Below are 21,078 nucleotides of genomic sequence, written 5' to 3' on the forward strand. Positions count from 1 at the left end.
GAGAGGTCTGTTCTTCCCCATTATACACTGCCGAGCATATAGCGAAATTGGATACAGATAATCTGCGTATATTGCCTGTCGTATACGCCGTTGGGAGGTGTGGAGGGAAGAGATCACCGCGTATATCGTGACCTAAGTTTCATATCATCGTCACCTCGACAGAACTCGGGTTCACTTGTACTGATGTTAGTCTGTCATGGCGCTAGGGGACTGCCCGTACTACTATTTTTTTTTTATGTCAACCACTTGAGCACGACGGCAGGATCTGTAAGCACGACGAAAGGATCCTCGAGTACGACCGAAGGATCCGTAAGCAGGACGAAAGGGTCCTTGAGCACGACAGGAGGATCCTTGAGTACGACCGAGGGATCCGTAAGCAGGACGAAAGGGTCCTTGAGCACGACGGGAGGATCCTTGAGTACGACCAAAGGATCCGTAAACAGGAGAGAAGGGTCCTTGGGTATGATGACTTGGGCTTTGACCTTATTTTTAAGGGTCGGGATCAGAATCCAGGCCAGCCTACGTAAAGGCTGTGCATCTCTGTGCTTAAGGGTCGTACAGTTATGCTGAAGGGTTATGTCGTCGTGTTCAAGGATCGCACCGTCATGTCGAAGAATCGTACCGTCGTGCACGAGATCGTACATTCGTGCTCAGGGACCATCATCCATTCGTGCTGAGGGAAGCGAAAACCACATCGTCGGGTTCTCACGATTCTTCTGTCAGCCCACACCGTCCCAGTTTCCTGCCACTGAAAACCACGTTGTAATTAAACACAGGGAGGAGGGAGAGGAGGAGGAGGAGGAGGAGGAACTTCCCGGCCTCCATCCCCAAGTCCCAGTAGTGAATTTCCTTGCTTGGAGTTCACATGGGAATATCCACGAGGATATGTTGTGCATGACGGTATAAGACGGCATTGCAAGGTTATTTAGGAGCAGACGACGAAGTTGCAGATATTAGAGGCCATTCGGAAGCGCTGGACAATGGGAGACTCTCACATGCAGTGTGTTACAGAAGACAAAACAAAAGTTATTCACGTTTTCTCGTATAATCGAAGGGTCGAGATTCTGGAGGGGGTCGTCAAGTTGACCATTGCTTCTCTTCCATCCGACGCCGCCTTTACTATCCCATGCTACCTGCCTCACCTGTCCCACACGCTAACCTTCCCATTTCCTTGCTCTTATGAGTTTCTCCCGTCCATGGTATTTGATCTTCCCATTGCCGCTCTGTTCTCCTCTCCTCCTTCATCCTGTCCACTGCTTTCTCCCCTGTATGTTGCATATCAAGATTGTGCTTATTCCTGCTCTTCTTTCTAGTGTTTTATTCTTCCTTACGTGTTGTTGGTTCACTGACGTGCCCATAATCACTGTACGTTGTTCCAGTGACGTGTCCCTATTCATTGTACGTTCTGTTATCGTGTCCATATTGACTGTACGTTCTATTAACGTGTCCCTATTCACTGTACGTTCTATTATCGTGTCCATATTCACTGTACGTTCTATTAACGTGTCCATATTCACTGTACGTTCTATTAATGTGTCCATATTCACTGTACGTTCTGTTAACGTGTCCATATTCAATGTACGTTCTATTATCGTGTCCATATTCACTGTACGTTCTATTAACGTATCCATATTCACTGTACGTTCTGTTAACGTATCCATATTCACTTTACGTTCTATTGACGTGTCCACATTCACTGTACGTTGTTCCACTGACGTGTCCCTATCCACTGTACGTTCTATTGACGTGACCATATTCACTGTACGTTTTATTAACGTATCCATATTCACTGTGCGCTCTATTAACGTGTCCATATTCACTATACATCATTCCAGTGACGTGTCCATATTCATTGTACGTTCTATTAACGTGTCCATATTTACTGTACGTTCTATTAACGCGTCCATATTCACTGTACGTTCTGTTAACTTGTCCGTATTCACTGTACGTTGTTCATGTTTCCATTTCCTCGTCACAGCCTCTGTATACACCACGTGACTTTTATTTCTTTGCATCTGCCACTTTTTTCCTTTGTCTCATATAACTGTAAACTCCGCCAGATGACCTTCGAGATTTCCTCTCGTGTTCAGAAATCACACACCCGTCTCTTCCTGGCATCCCACTCCCGTTTATGCCTCTGCCTTTTTCATCTTTCATCTCATCTTTCCATCCTAACTTCCTAACTCACGTGCTTATCGTTATTCTGATTTATCTTTTTCTCTTCTCTTCACGTTTCTCCTTTTTTGCATTTGCCCTTTATCCTCTCTTTTGCCTCAACTGTCTTTCTTTATTTGGTTAAATATTCTTTCAGTTTTTATCTTTTTATGGAGTGAATTGGAGCGAAGTGGTATACAGGGGGCGACGTGTTGTCAGTGGATTGTTCCAGAGCCTATGAAGCAGCCGGGGGAAAGCCACAGTAAGATCTTTGGGGACCTGGTTGTGGATGGGGGGGGGGGGCTGTTGTTTCGGCACATTGCACATGACACCTTGAGAATGGATGTGAGTGAACGAGGCCTTTTCTTCGTCTGTTCCTGGCGCTACCTCGCTGACGCGGGAAGCGCCGAACGAGTATGGAAAAGAAAAAGGCAGTGCGCTATTTTCGTCATCTCCTTTAACGCCACTTCCTCCTTTCCCCTTACCTCAGCTTGCTTGCTCCATCCCTTCCGCGCCGTCTTCCTGTCTCCCTTGGCAGACAGAGTCTCCCAGCCACGTTCCTGGAAGAGGAGGAGGAAGAAGAGAATGAGGAAGAGGGGGAGGAGGTGGAGGTTCCCCTGAATTAGCATATACACTATGGGATCCTTCCTCATGACCACACATGTACCTGTCCATGACTTGTTCTCATCCTGTCTCGTAACTATCTCGCGCGCGATGTTAATGCACCTTGTCGGTCTCTCCATCTCGTTGTTCACCGGATCTGATAGTGTTTGGAAGGGGGTGAGAGGAGGGAGGGAGGGGGGATGGGAGGGGGGGGGGGGTTGCTTGATAAAGATCATTTGCATAACAACAACTACAACGGGAGATGTACCCTAGATCTGGACTCCCCCATTTGTTATTCTAGTTGCCTTTAGGAGACTTAGGTCTGGGTTCAGAAGGGGATGAGAAGGGATCAAGTACTGTGTTGTTGGACAGTCGTGTGGTCGTACGGTGGCCTCCACTCTCTGGCTATCGCTAGTCAGATCTGTCAAGTCTGTGAGCTTTGGGGGCTCTTGATACCATAGATGCCATCCATATCTCCCTGCCTGGCCGCCGCCGCCCCCCGACCCTGATATACGTTAGCTTAGAGAGAAGGGGGAGGGGGTTTGGGGGGGGCTTCAGTGGGTGGGAGGGAGGTGAGGAGGTAGGGAGGTTGGCAGGCGGGTGTACGATAACGTAATTGCCGCTTCCTCCTCGTAGTAATGAAGAAGGTAGTGCACTCCTGTGGTTTAAAGCGTGTGGTTGGTCAGCGCCTTCGTACACAGCGTACTGCGTGAGGTGTGTACAACGCGGGCCCTGGAGGCTCACAGAGACGCGGAGGACTGGCGTGATCGAGCGTTTCTCTGGTACAGGAGGAGTGGCGGGGTTGGGTCGGGCCGGCCGGCCAGGTGGTGGGAGTACCGCAAACGTTTCCGAGGACCAAGCAGGTCGGTCGGCATCAGTCCCGACCTAACCGTGGCGGCGCGTGGAGCTGGTGGGTGTGTGTGTGTGTGTGTGATCCACCCCACATAGACCTCACAGTGCCAGTAGTTGTTGCCAGTATCTAGGGGTAGATACTCTCGTGGCTTCGTTCTGAAGTGGGATGTGTGCAGTGTGTGACAAGTTCATCCCACTGCGATCGAGTGCAGTGTTTGGACGCTTTGAAGTTAGTGCAGTTGTGGTGAACAGCAACAGAGAGAGAGGGAGAGATAATGTTAGAGACGTAGTGAATATATTGAACTGTGACCAAGGAAAGCAACAGTACGGTAGTGAATTAAGTATAACACCAGCACTATATAACTCGTTATTTTGTGCTCGCAGTGATATATATATATATATATATATATATATATATATATATATATATTCATTCATTTATTTATTTATTCATTTATTTATAATATATATGTAGAACGAATTCTATTTGGACGCTGAGTGTTCGAACCCAAACCTATCACCAGTGCAGTTTGTACTTCTTGCAATATATATATATATATATATATATATATATATATATATATATATATATATATATATATATATATATATATATATTAATGCTATATTCTTTTAGTAAAAGAGAAAGTAATACCCTGTTGTTATGTTTGATACAAAGCTTCTTTTTTCCTAGTGTTATTTCTAAGTCGTAGATTCCTGCAGGGCTGTTGCGTACTGTGTGCAAGACGGAGTGTGTCAGCAGTTCCATCTAACCCAACACGTGCGTAATGTTTGGTGAGTCGGTGGAGCAGTCGTGACTCACGGTGAGGCACAGGGTTTACTCAGCGGGTAAAGCCGCGTGACGCACTTGATAACTATGAGTCTTGTTGACTACAAGGGCTCAATAAAGACAACAGGATGTCCATCCTGTCATTCATCTTCTATTTTCCCCTGAAAGACAAGTTTTGTCATGTCAGTGACAAGTGTTGTGTGGTTGTAGTTTACATGGCGGTTGCGCAACCGTGTCTCTTGGACCACAGTCTAGGGAGGGAGGGAGGGAAGGAGGGCCCCCTTAGGCGCTGGAAACACCTGCCGGGGGGAGGAGCGAAACCGTTCGTGTTATGGATGACTGAGAAGGACGTACTGAAGGTCCTTTCATGGCGAGTTCAGGCATCGCCTCGTTCGTCTCATGCTCCCCCCTCCCCACAGTCCTGATGGGTCAGTGACAGCGGTATATATTGATTGTACGCAACCTGGGCCGTACTGAAAGCTACGACGGCACGGGACACATAAATTCGTTGGTATCGATCGAAGTAACAAACCTAGTATTAAAAACGAAGGGGGTCCTGGCTCGAAGCGAAGGGTTGCGAGTGTTGTGTGATGTGGATGAGGGAAGGGTGGCGTCGGTGGTGTGGTGGCTTTGTTTTGGGCCGGTTACACCACAAATGTTGACGTGTTGCTTCAGGGTCGCTCATTGCTCCCCCCCTTAACAACAGACATGGTCGCGTTAGGTTGTGTTTTCCCCTTGTCCTTCACATATTAACACCCGTACTGTCACACGAGAAGGTGTCTAATCACCGAGATTACAGCAACAGCTGACATTATTAAGCCAGGGCTGTTGCTGCCCCTGCTAGTCATGTTTCACGATAATCTGGATGGCGTAATTGCTAATGGAAGGATGGGCTCAGCTGAAGGGTATGTTATATACACTGCTGGTGACGTGGCTAGAAACTCCGTACAACTGAGGGTTGTTCTGAGAAGGGCTCTGTGTGTGTGTGTGTGTGTGTGTGTGTGGGAAAAGCTGCTCTTGAAACCTAACCTGGGCCCACCGAACAGCCTGATCATGTGAAACACGATGCATTACATTCTTTGTCCGTTTTCCGTTCTGTCTTTGTTTTGATTTTTCGTAGGTTCGTTCCGAACGAGAGTAACTTTACTGATACTATCATCTGAGTAACCCCAGCCAGTTTTGAATCTTGTTTTCTTTATCTCATGGTTGACGAAAACGAGTATCAGCAATCTCTCTCTCTCTCTCTCTCTCTCTCTCTCTCTCTCTCTCTCTCTCTCTCTCTCTCTCTCTCTCTCTCTCTCTCAGCTATTTTTTGTGTGTTGGCCACATTAAACGTCAGCAAGTGTCATTCAACACCGAAAACGAGTTTAACTGAGCTGCCTGGGTTTTTACCCACTGTGTTACGTGGTCTGTTCTGCACCTGGAGGCCTCGTGCTGGGGAGGTATGCTTGGGTCTGTGGATGGTGGAGTGTAAAGCTTAGCTGAGGTATACTTTCTAACGTTGATCTCATGAGCACGACGGTTCGATCCTTAAGCTCGACGGTACGGGAAGTTGTACTATCCTTGAGTATGACGTCCTGGCCTCTGACCTAGATCTTGAAAGGTCAGGTCATAGGCGAGGCCGTCATACGCAAGGGTCGCATGATTTTATATGTTTGAGGTAAACCATTTACATCCACAAAGGCCAGTGTCTGGTATTTCTCCCGAACTGTGGTTGTTTCTGGTCTATGGATCGGCGCCGCCTGATCGCCCGCCCATTGCGGATGCCATTGTGGCTCCAGCGGGTTGCAGCTGAAGGAAAATTGATCCATTGATAAAGGAAGTCGTGTAATAAGAGTGCTGGAAGCGGGCGGTGGTGTGGCGTGCGGTCGCATTGTTCCAGGAACCTCATCGCTCTGTGGGCTCCTCCTCCTCCTCCACTTGGCTCTCTCTCTCTCTCTCTCTCTCTCTCTCTCTCTCTCTCTCTCTCTCTCTCTCTCTCTCTCTCTCTCATAATCTCACTCCTAATAAGATGGTATGTTGATTTTAAGAGATGAGATCCGAGCTTGCCTTCATAAAGGTAGGCTCGCCAAAGTGCTGCTGTCGGCGCCTGGAAACCTTCAACGCTTGCCTCTTATGGTACTGAAAAAGCTCTCTCATTGTGGTCCCTCAAGACATTTGGGAGACTCTCTTATCAATAAGCTACTTTAAGGTAATATAAAAGTTCGCCTGGCATTTGGTTGACGCTGTCACCCTTGGGTCCCTCACTCTAAGGAGGAAGATTATGCAATATCTCATTATTGACAGAGATTGTGGTCTTGTCTTCATTGAATGATGATAATGATACTGATACTAATAGTGATTATAATGATAGAGTAATGATGAATGGCAAGACCCTCCCTCCAGAGGTGCATACTAGGCATCGTCACAGTCCCAGTTCACCCGTGGAGACCAGACCACCCACAACATATTTCGCAACCCTGGTCGTCCAGCACTCTTATGGCACTCGTTTCTCAGAGCTGTGAATCACTTTACACTGTATCTCACTCGCCCACTCCCTCCCACAGTTCTCCCCTCCATCATCATCATCAGTCTGGGCAGCAGAGTGTTGGAGGGAAGACGAAGGGGTGTGTGTGTTGTGGTGGTGGTGATGGTGAAGAAGGAAGGCGTGTTGTGGTGTACTGGTGAGTGGAGGGGTTTGGGAAGGCGGGATCGTCTCGGTTTGTTTGCCTGCCTGCTTGCTTGTTAGGGTTTGTGTGTGGTGATTGTTGTGAAAGGCAGTGTGTTAGGGTGGTGATGGTGAATGTCTTCAGCGTTTCGCGTGGTGAAGTGTTTTGATTTACTTGTGGAGAGTGATTTATGATGTTCTTATCCCCCCTGAGTACGTCTTCATGCATGCGTCCCAGCATCATGCGTTACGTCTCCACCAAGAGGCTACAGCAAACGGCACAACCTTTCAGCACGATGACACGACGCTTGAGCCCAGACAACACAGTCCTAGAGCACGACGGATCGAGCACGACGGTACGGTACGGGTCGTATAAGGCCCAACCATCATGCTCAAAGGATCGTGCTGTCGTGCTCTAGGATCACGTCGTCTTCCTCAAGGGTCGTGCTGTCGTGCCATCATGCTCTAGTCCTTTCCTGGAGTTGCGGCGACCGATCCACGGGAAAAGTGTGGAGAGCTGTGATAGAAAGTTTATTATGGGCTAATGGAAAGAATCACATGAAGAGTGTGGATAACTGAGTGTGACTGTAGGAGGGTACAGTCCCTCTGTAGTGTGGAGACCCCAGTGGATCATTACAGTGTCATAAAAATTCAGGTGGTGGAATATAATGGTCGGAAACCCCCCGCCTGCACCAAGGCAAGAAAGACCTTAATTTTCTCTCCGTAATGCTGGGAACAAGACGAGGTCCGTCCCCTTTCTTCTCTCTGTTTGGATAGAGGATTCTTTTCTTCTTCCCCACCTCAAGTACACGATCATCATCTTGGACGTTTGAGCTCTTTAAAGGCGAAGTTCTGACTTCCGTACGAGGTGTTTTGCGGGCCGAGAAAAGTGACTGTGATTTGCCTAAGAGTTCTGCTTTGAAGGCCGGTCCTAGAGTTGGACGGCAGAATGCAGTTTCTCCACACTTTTTCTTCTCGTTGGGGCTGTGTGTGTGTGTGTATGTGTGTGGAGAGAGAGGGGGAGGGGATTATTTTGTAAGCTAGCTATTGAAGCGCCTCTTCAACTCCCCTCCATTCCCATAGTCTTTCCCTTTACCCTACCAGTTGATTGATGGGTTACGGTCGTCTTTGTGGTTGATGGGTCGCTGTGTGTGTCTTTGGTTCCGATGGATTACGGGGTCTTTAGTGTGAAGAGGAAGGGTCTGTAGTGGTGATGATGGATCGGGGTCTCTGGCCCTGGGATAGAGAGGGTCGCACGTCTTTGTGAATGCTTCCGTTATCATCGCGACTTACCGTACCAGTTCATGTTGATATGATTTGATTAGCATGAAAGAGGCTGTTTCCCGATAGGTTATCTCTTATCACCAACTTTCACACGCTGGATGACCAGCGAGTTATCTCAGTGCCTCGGTAAGGCCATGATTGAAGTGATAAGGCGATGGAGAGCGTATCCGTGATCGCTCAAGGTGAAGTGAAAGGTTGACTAGAAATTGAACTTATTTTACATGTCCAGCGTCCAGTCCTAATGGTGGGATAGTGTGTGTGTGTGTGTGTGTTTTTGTACGTCATTTTGCGAATGATGGAAACATTTTCAAGTTATTCACTGTGTGTGTGTGTGTGTGTGTGTGTGTGTGTTTGTGTGTGTATGAAGACACATGATCGTTCATCAATTAGTAATTTAAAACTGAACTCGAACTTGAAACTTAATCAAGGGGTACGTCACGCAGTGGTTGAGAACGGAACTTGAATATAGAATTTAACCGAGTTACGGACACGCACGTCTGCACGGACGTGGAGGCCTAGGAGGGTCATAAAAACTATAACTGGTAAACGCGTAATTTACGATCAAGTAAACCAGTGCAACATTCCGTCACGGCATTTTGATGCGACAAGGTTACGTTCCCGTACACCTGGTGACTCCCGCCCCAGAACCGTGATTCATAAGATGTCGACGTTGCTGTGTGTAGGAATCCGGTTGCTGTTGGAGAGCATTTAAATGAAAAGATGAAAGAAAAAGGTGGAAAAAAAAAACGAAATCCTTGAAAGCCATCCATTGAGGATGAGGATCTAAACAGCTCACAGTCATATGTAAAGTTTTCAAGATTGTGAGAGTTTATTCTCAAGAGGACTGAACTCCATATGTTTACTGTGGTTAATTTTCCCCCAGCGGTGTCTGTTTGGCCTCTGTTTGACTTGAGACTTGAGAGGAAAGAAGTAATTTGTGTCTTGGGTTAATGAATGGCATGATTGTTGTGTAATTGTACCAGTGTTCTGATGTGGCTCAACATTTTTACTGTTTTAAGGCAGAATCGTTGTTGAGAAGATAGCTTTTACATGCGAGGCATGTTTGTACACTAAATTTTCGAAGCCAGTCTCTTTCGTTTGGACATGCAATACAGAAACTAGGAAAGTTATACGTAGCTTGGCATGATGTACATTTCAAAAACCACACACAACTTCGCCTCAAAGCTTTACAGGACTTCGCGTTGCATTCACGTAAAAAGACATACACGACGTCGTTTTATAGACACTGGATGAGCCATACACGACATCCTGTGAGGCGATGGCGGTGTCATTGCTCCTGCGGACTTAGGTGGCCCCAGGTGAGCGAGGGATGGGGTGATGAGTGTGGGAAACGGGGACTGGTAGCGCCTACCTACTATGCCCTTCCTGTGACCCTGTGGAGAATTTTCGTGGATGGGGAGAGGCGTACGATGGATACGTGTGTGTGTGACACAATACCGCCCCCTCCCTCACCCTAAGGCGTCCGTCCATTCGTGTGGTCTGGGGGGAAGCACGACGGTTTTGCACAAGTGATGAACTCCCCTTGCCGTAGATGGCGTGGGAGTAATTTACATCACAAATACTCGTTCTCTGTAGGCGAGCGCGTAACGCGGTGTGTGTGTGTGGTGGGTACCGAAGGTGCTCACAGCTTATAATCTTGTTTGTTATAGACCCGCATTATAGAGCCGATACATTGCCGTGGATTGGTTCATATTTTGCCACAAGGGATAGGTAAATTATATACGAGGAAGCGGGTACCCCCCTCCCTGATGGGTTTTTATGGACGTCTTGTGTTGACCATATAACCATATCCCGTGTCTTGCTTCTGTTGTGTGGTGAGGAGGCGTTGTTACAGGGTTTACGAGTGCGTTGAGAGTTAGTGTCTTGCTGTTCGACAGCGTGTGGGTATGAGGACTGGGTCATTGATGCGCTGGTGTACAAAAACGAGAGAATGGACGGTAGTAGATCGCGTGTTGGAGCTCCGGTACATATAAGGATGAGAACATGCCCAATAAGGGGGCAGATGGGTCTATGACCGATAACCAGTAAGACTGTATACACACACACACACTCGAGATAGTTGACCCGGTAGAAAAACAGCCGAGGTCGGATTAAGAGATCGGCGGAGGCGCGATAACCGATCGTGGTTGGGGGATAAGTTTCACAGGAGATGTACGCTCTGGTTTTGGGAGGCTTACGGACCTCACCGTTTCAGTAACCCAAGTCATGTCTCTTACCCCGTAACCTCCAGAGGTCTTCCTTATCCCAGAGGACCTTACTGGTTCCAGACGTTTTCCTTATATCCTACACACACACACACACACACACACACACACACACACACACACACACACACACACATCGGTCGTACGTGATCACGTCCATCACCCTAAGAAGCTCTGCCTCTCCTGTACGTCTCACTCGCCCTCATCCTACAAGTCCTATTGTTGCCACATTTGCCACACGACCCGCACACTCACCTCGTCCATCCTTAAAAGGGCTTCTTCATTCTCGCACGTCTCAAGGGTCCTCCGCGTTTGACATTTCTACACGTCCAGCGAGGCATTTAGGTTCTCGTAAGAGGCCCGCAGCTTCTCGTGCACGCAGCTGCTGCGTTCAGAGGGGGACAACGTACGTGAGGCAGCAGTGGGGAGTCTTACTCCCTTGTGCTTTACTTGATTGAAGACCCGTTGCAGTGGTATAGGTCTTGACGGACTTCGATGTGGAGACCTCAGATGCTCTTTGCATTTACTCTCGTGACGGTGTTCGTTGTTCTGAATCAAGTGAGTGTAGTTCGTGAGTGTGTGTGTGTGTGTGTGTGTGTGTGTGTGTGTGTGTTCTAAGAAACATGACCCATATGTGTATTTGTGTAATTACGTATTCATACGGTACGGGGAGGGAGTTATACACTCACGTCTGGGCCTACCTCATGTGTGAGTGTTGTACATGTTCGTTTGGTAAATTCTTTTTATTATGTATTGCCTAGTTTTCGAGGTTATACGATCCATCTCATGATCTTGTGATTATAGTGATAGAGTTCATTGTAAATCAGTTTCCGAGTGGAGTTCCATAGACAGAAAATTAGTAACGGAAACTACATAGAGCTGTGAGTACTGACTTTTTTAAGTGAACAATGATGAGCCACAGTGAGCCAGGCATGTGTTGACCAACTTAAGCGATTAAGTAGCAAGACTCGAAACACTGAGTGACTCACGTTGACCAAACCAAGATGGAGTGAGTGTGGTGACGCCTTTCGTGATCCCGCGCGCCAACCGCACGGCAGCCGACACGTCGTCTCCACCACCTCCTCCTCCTCCTCCTCCTCCTCCTCCTCCTCCGCCGACGCCGCCGCCACCATGCCCATACCTATGCTCAAAACGCTCAACCGCGGCCCAGGGGATCGGCGGAGCATAGGCGTGGGCGTCGTCCAGTCGCCAAGGATTGGGCCAGAACCTCCGCCCTCATCCTTGGTCAGGAAGAGTTGGCATGCAGGTAAGGAGGCCTCACTCATTTAACAGGTCGTCTGGTAGTTGAAGTTCATGGTTACTGCTGTGTGTGTGTGTGTGTGTGTGTGTGTGTGTGTGTGTGTATGTGTGTGCACTCCGTCCCTGGTAAGTCAGCGAGCGGAGGCCAACTGGAAATTGCATAACGTGTCTGTGACGCAGATGAAAGTAGGTGACAAATGATGATGATTATTGCCAACTTGATATGAAATGGTACCATGATCTGTGCTGGGTGATATATCATACCTCTTGGGCATGACGGTTCAATCCTTGGGTATTTGGGCGTGACCTTTTAGGGTAAGGAGAATACTGGTCACTAGGGTCATGTCAGAGGTCAGGCCATCATACCCAGGGGTCGTGCCGTCTTGCTTTGATGGGTCAAGGGTTCTCTGGTAGTACGGTGAGCCATGGTTTTTATTCCCAGTAATGTTAATCGTTACATAGGAGCCAGGATGGCTGTGGGTGCAGGCCATGGGCGTCAGTGCTGGTCATGTGAACACATCATGACGTAAATATTTTCTCAGCTGATGCGCCCTCTGCTGGTGTTGGTAAATATGGAGCTCGGAGGTGGTGCTCCTTTTCTAATGTTCATGTACATGATTTTTTTTTTTTTGTCTTTTGTTTTGCAGATGTTTAGTTACCTTTTTTTTTTGTATGTAGATGATGAATTTTTCAATTTAAAACAGTTTTGGTCACCTTACGTTTTTAACGGCCAAGATTTTGAAGTTTCCTCTTGGTTGATGTGAGCTGGAGACAAGACGTGTGATTGATTATATTTGCGTGTTACTGGTCTCTGGTGTGGTTGTGAAGGTGGGTCACCCACCTCCTTTCTTCTCTCTGTCCCCCCCCCCCCCCCTTCCCCACTGCCTCCTGCCTCGACCACACATCACTGTCTCCCATGTCATTCGTGGGCGTCTGGAGCTTCGTATTAGTTTTCGTGTGGTCACTCCTTCGGTGAGTGTTATGTCTTCTGTGTGTGTGTGTGTGTGTGTGTGTGTGTGTGTGTGTGTGTGTTCTTGGTCTTCTTCTCAGTGCGCGTGTGTGTGTGTTTGTGTGTGTGTTCTTGGTCTTCTTCTCAGTCTTCTTCTTTTCATCCCCTCCTCTTCCTCCTTTCTCCTCTTTCATCATCATCATCATCATCATCATCATCTTCTTCCCCACCATCATCACCACCACTCCCGGCCATTATGCATGGGTCACACCAGCCCACTCCACTCCACTCGTCAGTACCGTGACCGGCTACCGAGGTGGTATGTATAATTGGCCCCACTTCATTCGTAGCTCATCGCTCCGCGTCATGCAAGATCCCATGCTCTCTCTCTCTCTCTCTCTCTCTCTCTCTCTCTCTCTCTCTCTCTCTCTCTCTCTCTCTCCATACAGTCAGGTGAGCGTATTGCTTTGTTTGGTGATAGTTATCGGTCTATATCTCCTACATCCGTGACCTTATCTTTGGGACCGTTATTGTTATAGATCGTTTATCATCGCCGGGTCGCGACTAACGTTCATATCAGAGACTCAAGAACTTGATGCGTACGATGACGTGCGTTATCCTCCGTGATTGAAGTGGAGCGTCATGGCTAATCACCCTACGCATAGAGTGGCATTGACGGTGACGCTGTAAGAACTAACGTCTTCTTCTAGATTCTCAGTTCATTATTTTCATACGCTCTGAGGTGGTAGTGGAGGTGATCTAGCGATTTAACTCTGCGCCATCTGCCAGGAACACTTTATTTTGTATGTATGACTGAAAGGATTTAGCAGTTGGGTCGTCAGCCCGCTCCCTTTTTTTTTTTTTTATCCCTACCTAGCTGTTCAGCGGATTATCAGCCAACGAGGGTTTGTCACACCTGATAAGGAGTGTGGCGTGTTAGGAGGCTGAGAGGGTTAGCGTGACGCGCATCGTAAAATTTCGACACTATTGATAGGTCTTCAAGAAATCAGTGGATGAAGGTCAACAAAAAGATCTAGTTCATCCTCAGTGTTATGAAATGTGATCAACTTTTGTTTCTGGCACAGAGAAATTTTCCTTCAAAATTTTATACTCTTATATACCTGCCCCTCCTGGTGTACAAATTACTGTTCTCTTGTTTCAAGGTTCATTTATTACACTTCTCTGTATCAGAAACCTGCTGTTGTGGCTCTGTCTTAGCCTTACACCTAGACTCGCCGTTTCTCCTCACATTTTGGCTGGTCGTGTGAGAATTCCTTCTCTTTTCTCTTTCAGAAATGTTATATACGTCCATGAGTTACGTAGATATTTTTAATTATTTTCTCTTTTTTTACGTATTAGTGGTCTTCTTTCATTACTGTCTCTCTCTTGTATCATTTTTCATTCACTTCCCCGACGCTTCGTTACATCATTCGCGTAAGGTCCTCACCGTCGTCACTCATCGCTGTGTTGTGGTTGAGAGTTCTTGTATTAAAAGGAAATATTCCCATCCTTTTTCCCGAAGCACCGGTGGTGCAAGTTTTTCCTCGTGCCTCCAGTTTTTCAAGTTTTTCTTCCAGGCGCAGGAAGTCCCTGGCTGGAATCCAGCGTTGGCTTGTGATTAGCCGGTTCTTAGGGATTCCGTGGAGGCTTGATTGTAAACTAGTCATCCGATGTCTTCGTAGAGCAGCCAATCAGTGTTTCAATTGACCGTTCCCCTCTGGGTAGTTTATCGTTGATGCTTAATTGGCTGAGGTCTGAAATGTCACAAGCTAGATTAACGAGTCTTTCTCACTCTCACAATAGGGGTTGATGGGAAAGCTCCCGACAGAATAGAAGACCTAAGAGCATATGGCAGGTTTATCTTCTTGAAGACAGCAACAGTATCTTAAATTTCTAATGTGTATAGATGGAGAAATGATAATAAAACAGAGGTTACCACGGAAAACATCTACACCCACCCCCTACAGAGAACGTCCAGGTACAACATCCACCAGAAGAAACCTCACAAGCGAACCAACCTAGAGAACCTCCAGACCAAACCCAACACAAAGAACCCATTCAGACCAAACATATAAAACCTCTTGAGCCACCCATCAAAAGATACCCGTGTAGCCAGGGGATATCTTCGGACCCGTTCGCCGCAAGGCGCATCTAGACCCACCCTCACCAGTGAGTACAGTTGAAACCCACCTATCTCGAAATACCTTCAGACCCACACCCACCACCAATGGTCACTTGCGGACTGACACCCTCTGCATGGCACTGTGAGCTGACCAGTCATACGTAGGGACAGACGTCGTCTGTCGATCCTCCCCTTGGCACATGTAGAAATTAACCCACCGATAGGCATTTGTAGAGCCTAACTGCCTCAGGGCACCTGGACACCAACCCACCCACCCACCACTTCATCCTTCTGAACGTACCTACCAGAGTCCGCCCATGTCTCAGACATGTCGTCTTAAAAGGAAATCCAAACCAGTGAACAGGCCTTCTCTAAGACAAGGACCCGAAGTGGGATTAGACATAGCGAATCTAACACCGTCCCAAAAGGCTCTTCCAGCCATCGAATCGCTGCGGCTCTCCGGAGTGAGGCAGTCGCGAGGAACATTTAACAAAACAACCAGTCAGGGCGTTCTACATCGCGCGTCCCTTGCACGATGTCCAGTGACGTAGCACGGATGTACTGGCCAGAGACAGCGCTCGTGGGGGACTTGACCAGGAGGGAGAGCTGGCTGACCGACCGTGTTGTGGGTGGCAACGATCTAGGCTGTGTGTGTGTGTGTCGGGCGGTCACGCGCCAGCACGTAAGGCGACGGCGTCAGACATCAACGCTGGTGGCCGGAAACAAACCCGGAATTACTAGGGGAAGTTAGATGCTACCTGGATGTGGGGGTGGGGTGTGTGTGTGTGCTGGGGAAGGGGGAAGAGGAGGAGGAGCAGGTGTTTTGGAGGTCGAGGACCTGTGGAGGACGGGGGAACTGAAAAGTTTTGGACGTAGCTAACCATGGATCTCACGCTAGTACACCAAAACCTCACCGTACACACACACACACCAAAAGGTTGAAAAAAAGAGTGTACGACCCGTTAGTTCCACCACATACTGACACAAAATAAAAGTTCGAGAAATGAGGGACCCGTTTTGTGGAGACTATGAAACTGTTGAAGGTATGTGATGGGAAACAGTGGTTCACTGTGTTCGTCAAAGGGGGGTGCACCACACTCATTATTTATTGCGACTGTTATCGAGATATGAATCTCTGCGTATCCGTTAACAATCAGAGCTTCGTCTACCACGCCACCACCTATGTTACCCATTGCATGAGAGCGAATAGGAAGATTGTCACCGTTTCAATAAAACGAGTATATTATGCCTCGTGAGAACTACTTGACCCCGGGGATGTGCATGTAATTTAGTAAGGAACCAGCGATTTTCTGTACTTTTTTTTTTTCTTCTCCCCTCCTACTCCTCACCCGTTCATGTAAGGAGGGTGAGCCGTGGGTAGTTTAGTGGAGGTAAAAAGCTGAACATCGAAATCGACGTCACGATATGAGAGGAGGAGGAGGGAGGAGGAGGCGATTCCGGAGAAGTGGGCTTTACCGAACCGTAATTCCACTCCGCTCTCTCATTGTCGAGGCTTTGTGGATGTGAGGGTGGTATTTACAGAGGGAAGGGAGGGAGAGGCCTTGTGTATGGTGTAAGTAGTATGTGTGTGTGTGTGTGTGTGTGTGTGTGTGTGTACTGGCGGTCACCGTAGGTTGTCTGTTCCGTAGAGGCAGTGGTGTGTGATCAACTATGGGATTGTGTTTAGTTGGCAGGTCTGGTTGTATATTGCGTAGGGGTTTCGTGTAGTTGGCTGTCAGAGTTGTCGTATAGAGTATTGTGTAGGGGTTTTGTGTGGTGGTAAGCGTGGATTTATTGTGTCGGGGTTTTATGTGGTGGTCAATGTGTTGGTATAATGTCAGGGTTTTGTGTGGTGGTCAGTGTGGTCGTATAGAGCTATGTGTAAGGGTGGTATACGTAGGACGGTCAACATAGTCGTGAAGTCGTGACCAAGTTTGAGGTCGTGGAGGCGTACCGCAGTGAAGTGTGGTGGTGGGTGGCGTGGTTGTGGTGTGGTCGTCCGGTGTTCGGCGGGCAGATGACGTAGATAATAGGTACTTTTTCTCTGACTATTTTTTTCTGTGTGTGTGTGTGTGTGTGTGTGTGTGTGTGTTCATCCAATCCTCTGTCGGCGTTATCCACAAGAAATCAAATTTGTTCACGGACGTGGAAATATCTCCATTGGATTTCTTTTCTCCGTCTCATTAGGATCTTTTGGTGATGTAAGGATTTACAGCGACAGATCCAGTTCTTCCTGCTGTGTGTGGGTGGGTGGGGAGTATGCTTGCGCAATCACCCCGTCTTCACCACCCTTATAAGCCGCAGAGTTCTCTTGTTACCATTAGCTGTAAGAAGCGAATAAAGAAAGCATAGGAAGATGTCCATCTGAATCATTTTTTGCAATGGAATCTGAGCAGTGGACGTCTTTGGTTTGGTGGGTGTTACAGTGGGGTAAGGCCAGACCTGCGAAGGGCTAACTAACACATTATGAAGTTTAGAGGATGTTAGAAGAGAATACCTTATGATGATGCTCTTTTATTTACATATATAAGCACCTGTACACTCATGTCTGCCGAGTGGATTGTAATGTCTTGTCCGCACCAAAGCACTTGGTTGGAGTGGTTAAAGAAAAAATAAGTGGATGGAATTGAAATTAATTTTTTTTTCTCTCTGTGAGTTGACCGACGAGTAACAAGTCTTTCCCGGAGTTCAGGTTCTCGGCCTGACGCTATTCCGGTTGAGAACGAAGGTTGGGTTGTCACATCTTACAGTACTTGGAGGGTAATCTCCATTACTGCTGTTATGGTGGGTTCTGGACGTCATCTGGTCCTGGTATTTCTCAACCATTATCTTGTTTTTTCATTCTCAGAATCATCCATTGTTCGGTGGACCCTCCTCCAGAGACACACGCTCCCTCGCAGTGCTCCAAGTACTGAAGGATGGGCGGTGGTGCTCGTGATGGGTAGACACTAGGAAGGATGGAGTGATGCGAAGGGATGGAAAATGGAAGGAATGATGAGAGAGAGAGAGAGAGAGAGAGAGAGAGAGAGAGAGAGAGAGAGAGAGAGAGAGAGAGCGTTGGTGGGCTTTGGAATGGCGGCTTCGTGACCAGCTGGTGATGTGAGGGTGGTGGTTGTTGGAGTTTTGTGGTTGTGTGGGAGGCGTCCCATGCTGGTGGTGGTGATGGTGTGGTGAGGTGAGGTTAGTACTGATGGTGGGAATGGCCAGCGTTGAGGATGTTGTTAGTTTCTGTTATGGGGGTGTTTTATATATATATATATATATATATATATATATATATATATATATATATATATATATATATATATATATATAATATATATATATATATATATATATATATATATATATATATATATATATATATATAAATTTTTTTTTTTTTATTATTATACTTTGTCGCTGTCTCCCGCGTTTGCGAGGTAGCGCAAGGAAACAGACGAAAGAAATGGCCCAACCCCCCCTCATACACATGTATATACATACGTCCACACACGCAAATATACATACCTACACAGCTTTCCATGGTTTACCCCAGACGCTTCACATGCCTTGATTCAATCCACTGCCAGCACGTCAACCCCGGTATACCACATCGCTCCAAATCACTCTATTCCTTGCCCTCCTTTCACCCTCCTGCATGTTCAGGCCCCGATCACACAAAATCTTTTTCACTCCATCTTTCAACCTCCAATTTGGTCTCCCTCTTCTCCTCGTTCCCTCCACCTCCGACACATATATTCTCTTGGTCAATCTTTCCTCACTCATTCTCTCCATGTGCCCGAACCATTTCAAAACACTCTCTTCTGCTCTCTCAACCACGCTCTTTTTATTTCCACACATCTCTCTTACCCTTACGTTACTTACTCGATATATATATATATATATATATATATATATATATATATATATATATATATATATATATATATATATATATATATGAGGTACGTTCTAACTGGATGTCGTTCGTCACAAGGGGTTTACAATGTGCAGTAAGTAGGTCTAGGACAGTCACATGGCGACGACTCGTGCAAGTAGTCATAGGGAGCTGGAGTTATTCACGGTCGAGCCGTCACTAGTGATATTGAAAGTATATTCGCAAGATTCACTGGTAATTATGGATGGTGATGGTGCGTAGGGTAAGCTGCAGTGGTGGTTGGATGATGATAGGCAGGAGGTAGGGAGGTGGTGGATGCCTTCGTGTCGACATCTTCCTCGTCGTCCAGGTCGCCCAACACATCTGGGCTATTACTAAGTAACGCGGTTGGAGTGAGAGACAGACACACACACACAAGTTAACTACGACCACTGCCACTAACGAGGACGGGTAACGGTTCTACCTTCCTAGCAGTTCCGCCCCCATCCCCCTCCTCTCCTCCCTCCCGATCGTAACTCCCTCCACAGCCCTCCATGATGCCCCTCCTCACACAGACACACACACACTCACACATACACGTATCTCCATAATTCAGTCCTCTCGCTCCACCCCCTTGAAACCTCCCAGCACCACCTGAGGCGGAAGTTACCACAAAGCGAACCACCGTTCACCTTAACTTTAATTCGGACGTACATTTTATAATATTTTCACCACTATGGTACAGTTAGGGAACCCTTTGTTCTCGTCAACCTACGCCACCGTAACAGCATTCTTTAGTAAACGTAATATATGCAGTTTATGTTCCATTCGGTAATGGTGTATGCGTGGGTATTTTTTTTATTTTTATCTATAAAGGCCTTCAACTCCCTTCGGTATTATAACTTTGACAGGAAAAAAAAAGTAAGTCCTCAGGATGGAACGTGTATAAGAAGCAAACTGCCTGGCAGCCACCTGTTGCCATTCTGGCCACCCGTACGGGGTCTTGCAGTAGGGGGGAGAGGCCAATTTAAAAAAGATCAAGCCTCGCTGGATTCCTTCATTCGTAAAATTTTCTGTACTCCCGGCCCTCCAGACATCGTTACAGACTGTATTTTTACGTAACAGTCTAGTTCTCTGATGTAACAATGCGCTATTTTGCACCATTTTATCCTTTGTGTTGTGTGGTGGCAGACTTTTCATAGTATCAAAACCGCAAATTTTATTGTATTCTATAGAGCCAGCAAAAGGATGTAGGTCGCTCTTGTGCAGTCGACCTAAGTATAAACTTTTTAAGGCTACTCCCTACCCATCCACTACGCTCATTTGAGAGGGTTTGGTCTGTGACTATTCATGTGAGCTTTTACACCCTCTTAAGTCCTTCCAAAAATTTCACTCCCATTTTTTTTCCTCTCTCCTTTAAGGGCACCAGGCAGGTCGCTAGCCGTTACCCCTCCTCCTCCACCAACAACATCGGGTAACGAAATCAAATGAGCATCGCAGTGGGTGGGCGAGTCCGACCCCACCCGCTGTGATGCTCATTTGACTTGGTTACTCGACCTTCTTGGCGGGTAATGTTGGCCAGCAGCTTTACCTGCTGCCTTTAAAAAAAAGGGGGGATGGGGGGAGGGTAGGGGGGAGGATCTTTAGAAATACTGAGAATTTAATAAATTACTACGGGTCCATTTTTTTTTTTGGGGGGGGGGGGGTCGACCATCAGTATGGGAAATCATGTTAGGATTAGATTATCTTTTTTTTCCTTCAGACATCGTACAGGTTTGCAGATATGAAAACGTTTTAGTTTTTATGTATATAAGAATTTGGGTCTGAAATTGTCTTTTAAATCACTGGGTCTGAATTTGGACCACAAGGTCTGAAAGAGCGTGGTCCAGAAGGCCGATATTCTCTGAGAACTGTAGTGTGATGGTGTGCTGTCTACGTCTTTCTATTATTCTGGTTTTGAAATTATATCTCCCCAGGAGTGATAAGGTCTGTGTTCTATACGTAATTATAGACTGGAAAAATAGGACTGAAGCATCGGCTCTGTGGCGTTAAGAGAAAGGAAACAATGTCACATTCTGGGATTTTGATGAGTGTACGAACCGTGTGTTGGAAGCCTTTGTATCACTGTAATATGCAGTCCTATCCTTATGTTGGTCATAGTTTCCCTACATGATTTCGTAGTCAATTACACCCACAGGACATAGCAGGACTTATCCTAGTGTACCTGGCTTTATGATCCTATGATAATATTTAAACAGATCGTCACCAGAGAGCGCCTGGGCCTCTGCCCTCGGCCAGGACAGATCATGAAGTGATAAGATCAAAAGGAGACT

The 21,078-nt window shown here is 47.0% G+C and overlaps 1 protein-coding gene across 14 annotated transcripts in view; it reads left to right on the top strand.

Moving 5' to 3' along the window:
• The window catches only part of LOC139753686 (uncharacterized), a 661,673-nt gene that overhangs the window by 440,391 nt on the left and 200,204 nt on the right, over positions 1-21,078 (top strand). The window contains exon 1 of one of the 14 annotated variants that reach the window (XM_071670493.1): positions 11,360-11,822. The exons of the other annotated variants lie outside the window; for them this stretch is intronic. Coding sequence (XP_071526594.1) covers positions 11,687-11,822 — 136 coding nt within the window. The 5' untranslated portion in view covers positions 11,360-11,686. Of the gene's footprint in view, positions 1-11,359; positions 11,823-21,078 lie in introns of those variants that run through there. 14 annotated transcript variants of the gene reach the window in all.

The sequence above is a fragment of the Panulirus ornatus genome, chromosome 2 (genome assembly GCF_036320965.1).
Source record: "Panulirus ornatus isolate Po-2019 chromosome 2, ASM3632096v1, whole genome shotgun sequence".
In the NCBI taxonomy this organism is placed as follows: domain Eukaryota; kingdom Metazoa; phylum Arthropoda; class Malacostraca; order Decapoda; family Palinuridae; genus Panulirus; species Panulirus ornatus.